The 16,417-nt window shown below is 34.5% G+C and overlaps 2 protein-coding genes across 3 annotated transcripts; one reads left to right on the plus strand and one right to left on the minus strand.

Moving 5' to 3' along the window:
* Positions 200 to 9,576, plus strand: LOC109357452 (transducin beta-like protein 3). 2 transcript variants are annotated; one of them, XM_019601427.1, is made up of 14 exons: positions 200 to 605; positions 1,251 to 1,433; positions 1,973 to 2,143; positions 2,491 to 2,705; positions 3,009 to 3,288; positions 3,846 to 3,980; positions 4,171 to 4,289; positions 4,967 to 5,123; positions 5,360 to 5,606; positions 5,685 to 5,761; positions 5,912 to 6,031; positions 6,538 to 6,668; positions 6,733 to 6,837; positions 9,392 to 9,576. In XM_019601427.1, the coding sequence occupies exons 1-14, from the start codon at positions 309 to 311 to the stop codon at positions 9,417 to 9,419; spliced, it is 2,265 nt and encodes a 754-aa protein (XP_019456972.1). In that variant the 5' UTR covers positions 200 to 308; the 3' UTR covers positions 9,420 to 9,576. The 2 variants fall into 2 exon arrangements, with proteins under 2 accessions (XP_019456972.1, XP_019456965.1); XM_019601420.1 differs by lacking the exon at positions 9,392 to 9,576 and adding an exon at positions 7,394 to 7,897 and having other exon boundaries at positions 6,733 to 6,907.
* Positions 9,215 to 11,040, minus strand: LOC109357465 (iron-sulfur cluster assembly protein 1-like). The gene is made up of 3 exons (XM_019601442.1): positions 10,654 to 11,040; positions 10,513 to 10,567; positions 9,215 to 9,573 (listed from the first exon to the last, which is right to left on the minus strand). Exons 1-3 carry the CDS (start codon positions 10,940 to 10,942, stop codon positions 9,432 to 9,434), a joined length of 486 nt encoding a protein of 161 aa, XP_019456987.1. The 5' UTR covers positions 10,943 to 11,040; the 3' UTR covers positions 9,215 to 9,431.

A 16,417-nucleotide genomic window follows, 5' to 3' on the forward strand; every position in this document is an offset into this window, starting at 1 on the left:
AAAATCAAAATTTTCCTATACTAATGTAATTACTTTCATGTAAGAAAATATTAAGAGTCCATTTAATTATTATTTTTAATAGATCAATTTATATATTAAACAAAATTTTCAAACCTTACCAATATACTATCTTCTTTTCCTACCAAATTTGGACAAATTTTTTATGAACCAATATGTATTTTTATTAAAAAAGTCATAGGAAAAACCACAACCTTGTCCTTAAACCCTAGCTTCCTATTCGTTAAAGAAAAACCTAATAACCTAAATATCGGTCTTGGATTATCATTAGTAACCGACGCACTTCAACGATGGAACCCCTTCGATTGAAAGCTAATTATCGTTCTGTTCCTTCCCTCCAGCAATTCTACACCGGCGGACCCTACGCCGTCTCCTCCGACGGCTCCTTCATCGCCTCCGCCTGTGCCGATTCCATCAAGATCGTCGATTCCGCCAATTCATCAATCAAGTTCACCCTCGACGGAGATTCTGAATCAGTAACCGCTTTAGTTCTTTCACCTGACGATAAGATTCTCTTCTCTTCTAGTCACAGTCGTCAAATTAGAGTTTGGGATTTGTCTACTCTCAAGTGTGTTCGATCTTGGAAGGTATATTTTGATAATAAATTGAAGGGGAAGTTTGGAACAACTTATTTATAGCTTATATGAGTTTTTTTTTAAGTTTTTGTGGGGAGCTTATGAAAGTAAGCTATTTTTAGCTTATTTAAAAGTATGTTGAGTAAACAATTAATTAAGTTATTTATGCGAACACTCAAGTTCAATTCAAAGTTTCAATTCCTGGGAGAGACAGTTGCTGATATGTGCATTCACACGTCCAGAATGGGAAAAGTTCCTTAGCCATAGGTTGAGGGGATACCTGGATTATACAAAAAAATCATTTTAATTTGAAAGTTTCTGATGTGTTTTACTTTGTTCATGATAGTCCGGTTATGTTACGGGTGTGTTACCCTTCTGGAGTGTTTGGATAAATAGATTTGGAAAGCATTTGCTCACTAACCTTTTTATATGTAAGCTAACTATAGCTTATTTTCATTAGCTTCTCTCATAAGCTAAAAAAGAGCTTATAGCCTTATAGGAAGCTAAAGCTATTTTATTTCCATAAGTCATTTTATAAGTTTATTTTCTTCAGTTGTTCTTCGTCAGAGGCTCCAAAAAAGCTGAATTGGCTTTTTTGAGAAGCATCTTTTTTCAGTTTCTCAAAAAATCACTTCGTTTGTTAATGGTATTGAGTAGGGTCATGATGGTCCAATTATGTCTATGGCGTGCCACCCTTCTGGAGGATTGCTTGCCACTGGGGGAGCTGATAGAAAGGTCCTTGTTTGGGATGTGGATGGTGGCTTCTGTACTCATTTCTTTAAAGGTCACGGTGGTGTTGTTTCTTGTGTTATGTTCCATCCTGATCCGGAGAAACGACTTGTGAGTACCAAGCCTAATGCTTTGTGCATTAACATACTATATAAACCAGTTATACATTCAACATAGAAGGGTATTATCTCATAAATTGGTATGAGTTGCATGCTAGAATCTGACATTAATTGAAAGGGGAGGAAATTTAAGCACATGGATTATAGACAGCACTCCGTTGGGTAAGGACAACCATATTTGTGCGATGTTTAAAATCAGTGCACTAAGCATAGTGATTGATAAGGCAGGGACAGGAGGATTGTAAGTTTGGTTAATGGTTATGTAATGCGGTTTTATTATTTGCTAACTTAAATTGCAACTAATAATTTTTATGAAGCACAGGAAGATAAGTTATTGTAATGTAGGAAATGGGAGGGGTTTGATAATACTCATGTAACGAAATTGATACGATTGTTTGTTTCTCATCCTTTTAATGTTCAAATGTAGCCTTTCTTTCTCCACACAATATTCCATATTTTCAACTATTGTCAATAGTTGATTATACCTTTCTTCACATCTTTAACTGATCATGATGAAATTGGTTTCCACAGCTTTTTTCTGGCAGCGATGATGGCGGTGATAATGCAACTGTAAGGGTTTGGGATCTTTCGAAGACTAAGAAAAAGAACTGCATTGCAACCCTAGATAATCATCGGTCAGCAGTGACTTCTATTGCAGTATCTGAGGATGGATGGACATTGCTTAGTGCTGGAAGAGACAAGGCAGGCTCTACAAGGCTCCACCTTACCTTTTTGTTTTAATTTACTTTTTATACAAGTTTAGCATGATGAGCTTGCTCTTTCCTCTCGTCTCTTTTTGTTCATTTTTATTTTGAGTTTGTTCCTTCATCACTTAATTGGGTCTAGAATTTGATTATTAATTGCTTAAAGCATTTATCTTTTTCTTGGAATTGTTATTGAGATGGTCCGGTCACAACAAAGATGAACTCTTAATAAGTTAATATACATGATTCATGACTTTTCAGGAAGAACCTTTAATGAGTATGCGTAGTCAAACTGTCTTGAATTTAGTCTACTAATTTGATAATTTGGTGGGTGATTATTGGCAGGTTGTAACATTGTGGGACCTTCATGATTATAGCAATAAGAAGACTGTGATCACAAATGAGGCAGTTGAAGCTGTTTGTGTAATTGGTGCAGGGAGTCCTTTTGCTTCTTCTTTAGATTCATATCGGCAAAATGCAAAAAAACTAGTTGGTTCCCGACCATTCTATTTCCTTACAGTTGGTGAACGTGGCATTGTGCGTATATGGAGTTCTGAAGGGTAATATATGAGGATTTATTTTCAGTTTAAATATTTCTAGCTCAATTGTTTGCATTAGTTACACTTAGTTAATGAGGGTCTTCTAAAATTTGGGAGGTATACAAATACTTGGGTTCAAAACTTGGCAACTGAATTTGTGTTTGTGGATTATTATAATTTGGTCAACCTTTAAATAATTTGCTAACATAAATTTGTGACTTAATATTTATACTGAATGAAAGTGAAGGACCTCAAAATTTCCAAATTGCACCTATGAAGATGGAATTTGTGCGCTGCCTCATTAGTTTTTTCATGTATTGACAGTTCAGTTTGCATCTTTGAGCAGAAGGCTTCAGATGTTACAGCTAACATCGATGAGGATGGCTCACGAAGGGGTTTTACTTCTGCTGTCATGCGTGTCTCGGAACATGGGTTGATTTGTGTGACTGCAGATCAGCAGTTTCTGTTTTATTCTCTGGATTTCACTGAAGAGTTGAAGTTAAATCTCACTAAAAGACTTGTAGGATACAATGAAGAGGTTGTGGATATGAAGTTTGTTGGGGACGATGAAAAGTTCCTTGCTCTCGCTACAAATCTTGAACAGGTATGAATATGTACATTCATACCTAGAAATCAGTGAACTGTTGTGAGAGACTGCCATTTTTTAGCAAACCAATCAATTTGTACATTGCAATGCTGGAGAAAAAGTTAAAATATCTTGTATTTAGATAAAGTAATAAAGAAGTTTTTTTGTCTTCCAAATATTGATCTAATCATAGTTTCTTAGTGAATCTAATCTGACTGATTCAGCATATCATTGAGAAAGTGAAGAATAAGAACAAAAAAGTGAAAAATTGTATAATAGTAATAGTTAATCAGAAGTGTACTGTTATATTGCACAAGCAAGATATTTCTTTGATTTTAATCTTTCAAAATTATAGTTGATCAGAAGCATACTGTTATAGCAAAAAAAGATTGATTGATTATTGAGAAAACATTGACACCCCAATTACTGGGATGTGAATGATTGATGAATGTAAAGAGTTTAGCATTTGATTCACTACCCTTCACTAAGTTGTGTTTTTTCCCATTCTTTAGCCTAGCAAGAATGATGTATAAGGTTTTGGTCTTTAATCTATAACTCTATTTGGAGCTTTGCAGATTCGGGTTTATGACCTTGCATCTATGTCATGTTCGTATGTCTTAGCTGGTCATACTGAAATTGTTCTATGCCTTGACACCTGTGTATCAAGTTCTGGGAAATCACTGATAGTAACTGGAAGTAAAGACAACAGTGTAAGTTGTTTCAGCTTTGGTCACAAGATTGTTATTAAGAGTTTGAATTTTCTTCCATGGGAACATGTGCTTGAGGCGTTCCAGTTCAAATGTTAACATCTGATTCTCTATTAAGTTCATAATATGCTTGCAGTACATCTTGTCAAAATATTATGCATAGTAAACTTTTGCATGTCCACCCACTGTATAGGTTAGGTTGTGGGAATCAGAAAGCAGAAGCTGCATTGGAGTTGGTATAGGTCACATGGGAGCTGTTGGAGCCGTTGCCTTCTCGAAGAGAAAGCAGGACTTCTTTGTTAGTGGTAGTAGGTGAGTGTTGAACTGTTGATGCATTTATTTCTATTTTAATTCTTAAAAGCAACAATTTACCTTTTTTAGCTCCCCCTAAGTTCCTGCATTTCGGATTTCCCTTATGTGGGTTTTTCTTAAGCTTAATCTTCTAACCATAAAAGTAATTGCTATAAAGTTAAGACTTAAAATTGCAACAATAAATGTGTTATGCCATGGGGTTTATATCAAGTATCAAGTGATATGATCATGTTATAGTGGAGGATGATAATAAGTAATTTAAATTGCAACATATTACCTAAAGTATTCTCTTATCACCGTTATAGTTACAACTCTGTTTCTCAGAATAGCGTTTAATTTAGCCTCTATAAGAAATCCTTGACACAACTAGCTGGATAGTATTTTGAAGAATACTTTTGCTGCTAAGGTTCATTGCTGTCTGTCATCCTGCTAACTTCATGTGATAACCTTTAGTATCACTACAACAGTGATAATTTGGTTTTACATGTTTAGAAAATGCCATGGTTGAACTTATATGTAGTGTTGTTATCTTTTTTAAAAGGTAATGGAAAATGAAAATGCCAATGAACTTCCTGTTTTTTGTCCTACATGAACTGAATGTTGCAATACGCTACTGAGTTTACTTTTTAATCCTTTATTCAAATGTATTCTTACCAGTCTGTGTCAATGTTTACCAGTGATCATACTCTTAAGGTGTGGAGTATGGATGGTCTCTCGGACAATATGACAGTGCCAATTAATTTAAAAGCAAAAGCTGTTGTTGCAGCTCATGATAAAGATATCAATTCTGTAGCTGTTGCTCCAAATGATAGTTTAGTATGTAGTGGCTCCCAGGTTGGTATTATGTTTGAGTTCCTCTGTTTTTGGCCTTGTAAAGTAATCTAATTATCATTTGCAGAAAACGGGACCCCCTTAGTTAATCATTGCCATTTATGATTTTTGTTTTGGTCGACTAAAAAATCCAATAGTTTCTTTCACTTGCTTGTTTTCCCTAGTTTTACCTTTTTTGGAAAAAAATATAACTGTTTCTACCGTAGTTGCTAATTTTTTAAAAACATTTCCCTCTTCAGGATCGCACAGCTTGTGTCTGGAGACTTCCAGATCTTGTATCAGTAGTTGTATTTAAAGGGCATAAAAGGGGGATTTGGTCTGTAGAATTTTCTCCTGTTGATCAGTGTGTCATAACAGCATCTGGTGACAAGACAATAAGGATATGGGCTATATCAGATGGCTCATGCTTGAAAACATTTGAAGGACACACTTCAAGTGTGTTAAGAGCATTGTTTGTTACCCGTGGAACACAAATTGTTTCGTCTGGTATGAGGCTATCTATAGCCGATTTTGTTCTTTCTAACACTTTAATTGCATGGTTGATCACATGAATCAATGTTTCAGGTGCTGATGGTTTAGTAAAGCTGTGGACTGTAAAAACTAATGAATGTGTTGCCACTTATGATAATCATGAAGACAAGGTTTGAACCTGTCTTACATTCCTAGTCCTTTGCTTATTTTTTCTATTAGAATTTTAAATGTAATTAATATTTTCTCTTTCTAGATCTATATGCCCCTGAAATTTTTTAATGTCATGATATTTAACTTTCCTGACAAAATTTGGCCTGCAGGTTTGGGCATTGGCTGTAAGTAGGAAGACAGAAATGCTTGCAACTGGTGGCAGTGATGCTCTTGTCAATCTCTGGTTTGATTCCACTGCAACTGACAAAGAAGAAGCTTTCCAAAAAGAGGTGAGTTAGATTGATCATATGTTTTATGTTGCAAGACTCAAATCTTATACTCTTATAGCAAAGTAGGAAAGGTTGGTGTGGGGGTTGGATCATAAATCAATGGAGGATAATGCTAGAGCTAAACAACCCCTCATGTAGGCATATTTTTCTGCTAGATTATGTTTGAAGTCATGGATTTTGGAAGGGACGTATTCAATAATAAAAATGAATGTCTTAAACCTTCTTTGGTGTGTAAGAAGGTTATGGAAGAGAGAGATGGGAACAGGAAGAGAGAGAAAGTGATAACGTAAGAGCTTCGTGCAAAGTGGCGAGCGTAAGAGTTGATTCAAGAGATGTTGTGTACAAAGATCTTTATCCCAAGTTAAAATGACTGAGATTGCGGAAGATTGTCTAGACATATGACCTGTGCATATATGCACTTTTTAGGATATTTTTTAAAAGAATTACTTATTGAAGTGATGTGCCTATGTATTAGAAAAACAATGTAACTTCTAATGTTGATGCAGGAAATCGGGGTTTTGAAAGGCCAAGAGTTAGAGAATGCTGTCTCAGATGCTGATTATAGCAAAGCAATCCAAATTGCATTTGAGCTGCGCAAGCCCCATAGGCTTTATGCATTACTCTCAGAACTTTGCAGGTTAGCAATAATCTAATTCCTTGTATCAGTTCTATTGGCATGCAGTTGACTGAGTGTTCTGCAGGAAGCATGGGGCTGAAGGTCATATAGACAAAGCACTTAAGGCATTGGGCAATGAAGAGCTTCGTACATTATTTGGCTATGTTAGAGAATGGAATACAAAACCAAAGTTCTGTTATGTTTCACAACTTCTGCTTTTCAGAGTTTTCAATATCTTCCCTCCAACAGAGATTGTTCAGGTGCTTTTTTTACCCTTATATAGGATGCTTAATGATAATGCTCATCCATGTCCTGCATTTTGTGAATCATTTTGACTGCATTGTTTGGACTGATTATTAAATATGGTTCTGAACTTCCTTTACATTTCCTGGTTTTACTTTGTGTTTGAGAGATTTCATATGCTACTTGAGGTAGTTTTTATGTTCATTGCTGCTCAGGTTGTATTCTCCGCATTGATGCAAATGAGAGAATCTTTTAAAAATATGATAGTTGGCACTTAGACAAGCACTATGTTGAATAGAAGATAAACTAATAAATTGAATTCTATAAATTGAGAACTTTTAGTCCAATTTTAAACTTTAAAAGAATATTTATGCTATAGAAGTAATTCATTGGTTTAACAAAGTTATCAATTGCAAGATTTTCATATCATTTATCAATTGTAAGTTTTGGAGTAAAGAAAAAATATTCCTTGTTTGACGGAGGCATTTTATGGGACATTTCAGATGAAAGGAATTGGTGAACTTCTTGAAGGCCTTATCCCATATAGTCAAAGGCACTTTGGCAGGATAGACAGACTTGTTAGAAGCACATTTTTGTTAGACTACATTCTATCAGGAATGTCAGTTATTGATCCAGAATCTCAACAGCCAGAACCGAAGGCTGAGTTTCTGTTGCAGTCTGAAATCGAAAATTCAGACAAAGAAAAAGGTGCTGAAGAGAAAGATCATACTCAAGAAAATGCTCCATCAAAGAAAAGGAAATCAAACAAATCAAGACATGGTTCCCATAAGAAAGTCAAGGATGTAGCTTATAACAAGGTCGAATCTATACCATTACAAGTGTAGATTGGTGCTCCCATTGTCTAATATATACGACGAGTATGTTTCTTGATAGATGGAAGAACCTGTTTTGGTTCATTCAATTTTGAAATTTTGCTGTTATTTAATATGTAAACTGAAATGTTGTCATTTGAGCAGTAATTGTTCAGTGTTTTATTCTTTCTTGCAGATCAGTTTAGTCAGCTAGCCTACAAAGGAAAATTGTTTTTGAAGAAGTTAAATTTATAAACATCAATCAAAAAAACATATACAACTTTCAGGGGGCATTCCTCGTGATACAATTCAATTTAGAAGGCTAAATCTTTCTAGATTTACAAATGACTCCATCTAATTTTCAAATCTATTGTAATTTGTGATCTATACCAAAGAAAATTGTTATCACAGCATTAATGGACATTTTATTTTTACTGTCCCATATTGCTTTTACGAATCAATTCGTTATTCATTTCTTGTCTTCAATTTATGAAAGGAGCAAAAACCTCTCTTCCAAAAGAATACTCCCTCGGTTTCCATTTATATGCCATATTACGAAAACATGTAGTTCAAGAAAAGTAATAATAGTATTCACTTGATCAATAGAGTATTAAATAAGGATAAACTTGAAAAACCATTATTAATAGTTGCAGGGCATAACGTGAATTTCTTAGAGCGAAAGACTTCGGCTGATATACCAGAGGAGGTCAAAACACTGAGTGGGTTGGTTGCGTTTTCTCAAATAAGAACTTAACCGTGGTTTATTGTTATGATGCATATGCATCTCCTTTTTCATTTGCCCTGTTTTTTTTGTATCAACAAAGGTGTCTACTTATCCTATGCATAAAGAACTACTCTCTTTCAGCATGCTTGATTGCTCTTCTGGACCTTTTAGTCTTTCCAGAGATCTAGCAGAATCTTATACTATTAAACCAACACCTTATTGGTTTATTTGCCCTGCTAAATATGCTTGGTCTGAATCCTCCAGCACTCAAAAATTGTACAAAACATTGAATGGTTTCTGACTAAATCGTGGAATAACATTACTATAGCTATATGAATGAGCAGTCTCTTTCAATTAAGAGTTGCTTTAGAATCTGGTTCCACTCTTTCGTGCCTATTGAGTAAGCCATTTTTTGGCACACTTCGACAAAGCATTATTCCTCAAAAAATTGTTAATCGCCATAAAAATTTATTCAACTGTAGTAGCATGCTCCAGACACTCTAGTACTTACTCTGAATTGTCGCCATTCCAAAAAGTCAATGACACATCTTCGATAGTGATGGCATGTATATTTTTATCCTAATTGTATGACTCAAAAAAAGGTGAAAGAGTTTAAAATCTATACACCGATGTTTTTACACCACCATCTAATTATCCACAATTGATTTATATTACTTTTGTTTAAGAGTCAATGATAGTTAACATATGAATGGTAGACGATTCGCTGACAATATAAAAAACACTTATATTCTGAGTGTATACATATTAAATCCCTTCATTTTATGGTGAAACTCCCAAAAATTCCAACATAGTTAATAACAGTAATACAAACTGAAGTCCAAGGCCAAACCACAATTAATATCCAACCAAGTAGAGAAATAAAAACCATGCAGATAATAAACCATAGCCAGAGTTACCAGTATTTTACTTCACATAGTGAGTAAACAAACTAGCCAGACTAGCACCAAATGGACATTTTCGTCATCATTCTAGACATGGAAGAAATCAAGCATTGGCAACCTTTTCTGTCATTGTTGTCTTAGCACGCTTAGCTTCATAGTCTTTAACAGCAGCTTTAATAGCATCTTCAGCAAGCATGCTGCAGTGAAGCTTAACCGGTGGAAGTGAAAGATGCTTCGCAATTTCACTACAAGACATCAAATACTTTTCATTTCGAAAACTCAAAAACAGCATATCAGAATCATTAATCATGAAAGCATTAGTGAAGCTAAAATCATCAGGCAGAACTAAACTCTTGGGGATGGTAAATTTTGATAGGAATAAAAAATCCAAAACAATAACCAAGTCTTAATCATGCTATGATATGGATCAAAAGTCCAAATCAAAACAGCAAAAGATTTAAACAATTCAGAACTAACCCATAAGCAGAGAATGGAGTGATCAGGCATTTATGAAGAAGATGAAAAACATAAGATATATATGTTAAAGAACAAACATTTTGCAACATTAACATCACACAAAAAAAAATTATTTTCATGTAAGCTGCTATGTTGTCTTCTATAACAACTGAAAATAGATATATTGCACTGCTGTCCAGCTGAATGGATAAGAGTAATCAACTGATGGTATAATTGTGAGTTCTGGAAGGAATAGAACAGAAAGGAGTTACCTTTCGTTCCATTGGCTCCACCCCCAATTCAATTTTGGGGGTTTGGGAGGAACGGTTTCGTTCCATTCCATTATTAAAAAACTCGCAAACAATAGAACATTAATTTATCCTCATTGTCACTATTCCATACCTTTTCCATCCATCCAAACATCTAGTAATAAAGATAAGGACCTAAATAATGGTATTCCCAGAACATCATCATGTTCATGATTAAAGTATTGCGCATCCAATGAGCATAAAAATCACATACCACATAAAATACAATTGCAACCATAGTTACATAATTCTCTCGTTTATCATACATACTCTGTACCGAACACATGAATTCTGCATGTACCAATATCCGGTTCACCATAAAATTAATGTAACAAATGACAAATCGGCACACATGTACCCATACCCGTATTGATTGCAACATCAATGCAAGGAGAGTTAAATAAAAAGGAAGATAATTACGTGTTTTTAATAGACAGAACTTCCTCCATTTGTTTTCCCTTTATCCATTCAGTAGCTGAAAACAAAACAAAAACCACAATGAATTACACAAATCAAATTTAAAAAAAAAAATGAAACACACGCGGAACCCTAAATAATTACCAACAGAAGAAGAAGCAATGGCGGAGCCACACCCAAAAGTTTTGAACCGAGCATCAACAATCTTTCCGGTATTCTCATCAACCTTAATCTGCAGTTTCATGACATCACCACACGCCGGTGCACCGACCAAGCCGGTTCCGACGGTGGGATCACTCTTATCGAATGAACCAACGTTGCGAGGGTTGTTGTAGTGGTCAACAACCCTTTCATGGTAAAATCGCGGCGGAACCCTAACGGCGGAAGACGCCGCTGGCGTTCCTAGAAATTTCTTTGCAGCTACTCTCAACATTTTCTTTTCTGTTTCACAAGAAATTTGGAATGAAATGATTAATAAATTGGAGATATCAATTTTGTATTATTATTATTTATAGCTTTCTAGATTTTGTTATGTGGGCTTAACTATTTATGTACTATCAACAGGCGTTGGTTCAAGCGGTACATGTTTGATTTCCCTTAAGCAAGAATCGGGTTCGAGTCTTGTGGATGGAAAAAATGTCCGTTGGGAGAGTTAGCCTCCACTTACCTGTGGATGTTCCCGGCTCGGATAGGATTGCCTCCTGTGCGAGGATATTTATGGAAACCAAAAAAAAACTATTTTATGTACAAAAACTAATATTGTTATTAAATCTTCTAACTAAAATTCTTGCTCTGACTAATTGCAAGATTAGAATTTTGATTTTTTAATGTATTAAACATAGTAATTTGCAAGAAGATTTTGCATTTTTTATTGCTTAACAAATGGTATTTTCCCTTAGTTGCTAATAGGAATAAAATCATAGATGTTGGACACTACACCAATGCTTTCTGATTTAAGATCATGATTATTTGATAGAATAAGATAAGTTATCTCTTTCGACCACTAAAATTATTCATGTGTTTTATTAAATTATTTTCTACAAAAGTATTTTTAAAATTAAATAAAATAGTATACATGTCATAATTTTACTGACTGATGGAGATAAATTATTTCATGATACGATGAAATATTTTATTCTAATTAAAAAATAAGAGACACATTAATTTTTCTAAGTTGTAATTTGCTAGCTTTTGTCTCCGTTTTAGAGATCAATTCCAATCATTGATAACTTATATTAATCATGATGTCCCAGAGGGTGTTTATTGGACCCATTTTTCCTTTTCAATTTTGCATACCTTCATTTTTACAACATTTTTCGAGAAATTTAGTGAACTATGCAGAAAAAAATATTTTTGCAAGTTTTTGGGGTGTGGAAAATAGCACCTCTTTGTCATACCAGATTAAGATTAAGGCTTTTTCTAAGGCAAATTCAGCTTATAATTGGAAGGTTGTAGCTTCAATTATAGTTATTGAAGTGTTTGTGTTGGGTGAGTTGATTTGTTTTGTTGGGTAGAGAATGGATGGGGTGCTGCACTTGCCATATAAGATTGTTGGTATTATAGTGAACTTGAGATCTGATTTTAAAAGAAAAGAAGAACTATACAGACAACATTGAAAATGAATGTAAACTATAAGGAGTTGGGGACTAACTGGTTTAACTGAATGAAAATCACTTCCTCAAAAAATGTCCATAACTCTATATTCCATTTCAATAAAATGTTGACACCTAATAAAAATTAGAGTTTAAAATCTGTACACTGACAATGTAAAGTTTTTTACACTGTCAGCATATCATACACCATTGATTTGTATTACTTTTGTTGTTTGAGAGTCAATGGTTGTTAACAAATCAATGGTGGATGATTTACTGACAATGTAAAAAACACTTACACTGTCAGTGTATACATATTAAATTCTAAAAATTAATATGGATGTTTCTCATTACTCAATTTTTTTAGTAGCTAACACAATTCCATTAGATTAAGACATTGTTGGGGACAAAGTTAGGGAAAACTTATCATTGAACTAGCTACTCAAGAAAGAAATTGGGATAAAAATATGGGGAGCACATTGTTGTGCCATAAAATGTATCACTCTATGTATCATAAATATAATTAATTAAAAATATGTATTTAAGTTGAAAGTTTAATTATTATGTATTTTTCTGACTAATCAAAACTCGTGACACACTTTGTGGATTAGAGGGGTGTTTCCAATAATACGAGGATTGGTTCACTAGCTCAGTTCTTTTTGGAGTGTTAACTGCTAGTGCTAAGTGCTTAATTTATATATTTTAATCTTAGACATTATCTTATTTTCTATGTTATAGTCTGTTCTGAATTGTTCTGTCCACAAAACTAGAACATTTCAAGCACTTAGTTCTATTATTCTCTAATATGTATGTTCTAATGATTTTCTATTATGTTCCTTGTGCTTTCTGGAGACTATTTCTCTAAGCCAATGCTTTGTTGCTTTATTACTTCCTATAGGTATAAAATCTGGTCATAGGTGAATTAAACCCTTCTACATTAAGTTCCAGTTATATTACTTGCTAACCTTTCTAAAGAGATTCAAAAGATAGACCTTGATGGTCAGATTACTTGTTTGGAGTTTGAGCAAATTTTGGCTAGGAAAAATCTGTTGTCTGAGGGGTGGACCGCAACCTCTTATAGAGATTCTCTGTTCTCTCAGAAAGCTAGGAATAAATGGGTGAAAGATGGGAATGCTAATACAAGTTATTTTCATGTTTGTATTAATAGTAGGCATAGGAGGAACAAAGTTTTGGGGGTGTGGGTTGATGGTGTTTGGTGTGAAGAGGAGAAGGCTATGGCAGATGCTATTACAAAGTATTACAGGTCTCTATTCCAAAAATCTTCAAAGTCTAATCCTTCTTAAGATGGGGTGGAGTTTTCTAGTCTTTCCTTTGGCCAAGCCAATTCCATTGTTGAGGTTTTTTCGGAAGAAGAAATAAAAGCAGTCGTGTGGAGTTGTACTACTGATAAGAGTCCGAGACCGGATAGGTTCAACTTCAAATTCTTTCAAGAATTTTGGGAGCTGTTAAAAACATATATTGACCTTTTTATTAGGGACTTTCATGTGAATGGTAAGATTCTGAACTCTTCTTTCATTGCCTTGATCTCCAAGATAAAAAATCCCACTAAAATTCAAGATTTCAGGCCCATTTCTCTTGTGGGTTCTCTTTATAAAATTATTGCAAAAATTATGACGAGGAGGTTGAAGAAGGTGGTGGGCTCCTTAGTTTCATCTTCTTAATCGGCGTTTATCCAGGGTCGGTTCATCCTTGACGCGGTGATTAATGAGGTTATTCATTCGGCTAAGAAAGATAATTCTGGTTGTTTACTTTTCAAGGTGGACTTTGAAAAAGCTTATGATTCAGTCAGTTGGGATTTCTTGGATTATATGCTTGGTATAATGGGCTTTTCACCTAGATGAAGAATATGGATTAATGTTTGCTTGTCTTCAACTTCTATGTCTATGTTGATTAATGGCTCCCCTTCGATGCAATTTTCAGTCTCTAAAGGTATTAGACAGGGGGATCCGATGACTCCTTTTCTTTTCTTACTGATTGGTGAAGGTTTTGCTGTTAGAAAAACGTGTTCTAGTGGTTTTTTCGAAGGTTATAAGATGGGAAGACAAAATGTGGAAGATATGGATCTTCAGTTTGCAGATGATACTATATTTGTGTGTAAACCGACTATTAGTAATATCTGGTGCATGAAGATTATTTTTCGTTGCTTTGAGTTGGTTTCTGGGTTAAAGGTTAATTTTAACAAAAGCTCTTTGATTGGCATAAGGGTTTCAGATGCTTTTCTAGCAGATTCTGCTTCCTTTTTATCTTGCAAGATTTCTTCCATTCCTTTTCTTTATTTAGGAATTTTGGTCGGTGCTAATCCTAATAACTACTCAACGTGGCATGATGTTATTGATAAGGTTGGCTAATATATTGGCTTTATGAAAGCGTAAACATATTTCTTTTGGAGGGAGACTTGTTCTCTTAAAGTCTGTTCTTTCTAACATGTCTACCTATATGTTTTCCTTATACAAAGCTCAGAATGAGGTTATCTCTAAATTAATTTCTCTTCATAGATCCTTCCTGTGGAGTAATAAGAGAAACCTTAAAGGTATTCCTTGGGTAGCTTGATTTGAGGTTTGTAAACCGAAAATGTTTGGGGGTTTATGGGTTAAAGACCTTTCTCGGTTTAATGATGCCTTATTGAGAAAATGGCGGTGAAGAATATTGGTGGATTCGGATGCTAGTCATTAATTCTAAGTATTGCATTGATAGTGTCATTTTCTCTTCGGCATATGCATCGAAATGGTTGAGGGATGTGTCTAAAGTTGGTTCTTTACGAGGAGATGATGGGCATTGGATGGAGGAGAATTTGTGGAGAGAACTTGGAGATGGTTCAGAGACTTTGTTTTGGCAGAATGTTTGGTTTGGGCAACAAAAGCTTCAAGATACTTTTCCGAGATTATTTCTATTATCCGAAGACAAAAGAGCAACGATGGTTGATTGCGGTTCTTGGTCTAATGGAATCTGGTCTTAGAATGTGCAGCGGAGGAAAAATCTATTTGATCGGGAGATAAATTAGTAACAAGGTTATATGTTCTCCTTCAGGGTCATTCTTGCACTAGTGGAGTCAATGATAATGTAAGTGGAATCTTGACAAATCTGGTTGCTATGTGGTCAAATCTGCTTATCCTGCTCAGCTTAATTTCGAGTCTTCAGTCATAGGTAATATTCTTAATTTGAGTTGGATTACTGGTGTGCCTTCTAAGGTATGTTGCTTTATCTAGAAAGTCCTTGGAGGTAGAATGGATATAAAAGTGGAGCTTTTCAAGAGAAATATTTTGAGTGAATGTGACTTGCAATATGTGTTTGTTGAATGATGAAAGTCTAGACAATCTTTTTATCTCTTGTCCTTTTGTGGCTAATGTGTGGAGAGGCTTTTACTCGTGGCTCCAGAAGGAGGTTTTCATCTCGTCTACTATTGTTGATTTTGTTCAGTATCATGATGCTTTATGTAATTTGTGGAAGAGAAAATCTATTTGGAGAATGTTGTGGTTTACTGTTATTTGGTCCGTCTAGGATATGAGGAATGAAGTCATTTTCAGGGGGAAGCTCCTAGTTATATTAGAATCTTGGGTCTAATTCAGGTTAGATCTTGGTTATGGCTTTCTAATATTACTCGTGTAAGTTCTATTTCTTTTGCACAATGGTGCATTGCTCCTTTCTCTTGCATTGAACTCTTATGTAACTTGTAATCGGGTTAGCACCCCTTATACCATTTAATCTATCTTTGCTTATTAAAAAAAAAACATTACTTAGTATTAATTGTAAATTTGTAACAGGTAATTTGGTTTCAGGAATGTTCACCAGCTATGTAAATTGTGCTTATTACATCACCTCCAGTTTCTGAAGAAGGGAGTTAAAGATATGCAGAGTATGTTAAATCCCTCCTCTCTTGTTAGATTCAGTATTTATAATCATATGCTTCAATGGAATCAATCTGCTAAAGACCAACATTCTGTAGTAGTAACTGAGATGTTACCACAAGTTACCTAAAAACCCAAAACAAAGACAATAATAATCAATCTCATTCAAGGGTTCTGTTTCTAACATACATGTACTATGTCTTCTGAAACACTTGCAACCCAAAAGTGCAAATATGTCACACTGTTGCATTTTTAAGACTCCAAATATTATCATATGGTTTCTATGGAATAAAAGATAAAAAAAAGTGTTATCTTTTTTTATTGTTTATTTTGGTTGAAAACATGAATAAAAAAATCTGAACTCAAACAAGGACCAATATTTAAAGACTATCTTTATTTTTCATAAAAATATATCACCACTGCAATTTATATAATACTATAATACCACTA

Source organism: Lupinus angustifolius, chromosome LG01, assembly GCF_001865875.1.
Source record: "Lupinus angustifolius cultivar Tanjil chromosome LG01, LupAngTanjil_v1.0, whole genome shotgun sequence".
NCBI classification, from domain to species: Eukaryota; Viridiplantae; Streptophyta; class Magnoliopsida; order Fabales; family Fabaceae; genus Lupinus; species Lupinus angustifolius.

Excerpts from the sequence above, each read along its gene's own strand:
- LOC109357452 (XM_019601420.1), top strand. The coding sequence starts at position 309 with ATGGAACCCCTTCGATTGAAAGCTAATTATCGTTCTGTTCCTTCCCTC. Across the intron at positions 1,434-1,972 it reads CTGATCCGGAGAAACGACTT|CTTTTTTCTGGCAGCGATGA; the intron begins GTGAGTACCAAG and ends TGGTTTCCACAG. Across the intron at positions 6,032-6,537 it reads AAGAAGCTTTCCAAAAAGAG|GAAATCGGGGTTTTGAAAGG; the intron begins GTGAGTTAGATT and ends ATGTTGATGCAG.
- LOC109357465 (XM_019601442.1), bottom strand. The coding sequence starts at position 10,942 with ATGTTGAGAGTAGCTGCAAAGAAATTTCTAGGAACGCCAGCGGCGTCT. Across the intron at positions 10,568-10,653 it reads CATTGCTTCTTCTTCTGTTG|CTACTGAATGGATAAAGGGA; the intron begins GTAATTATTTAG and ends TTTTGTTTTCAG. Across the intron at positions 9,574-10,512 it reads GTTCTGTCTATTAAAAACAC|TGAAATTGCGAAGCATCTTT; the intron begins GTAATTATCTTC and ends GATGTCTTGTAG.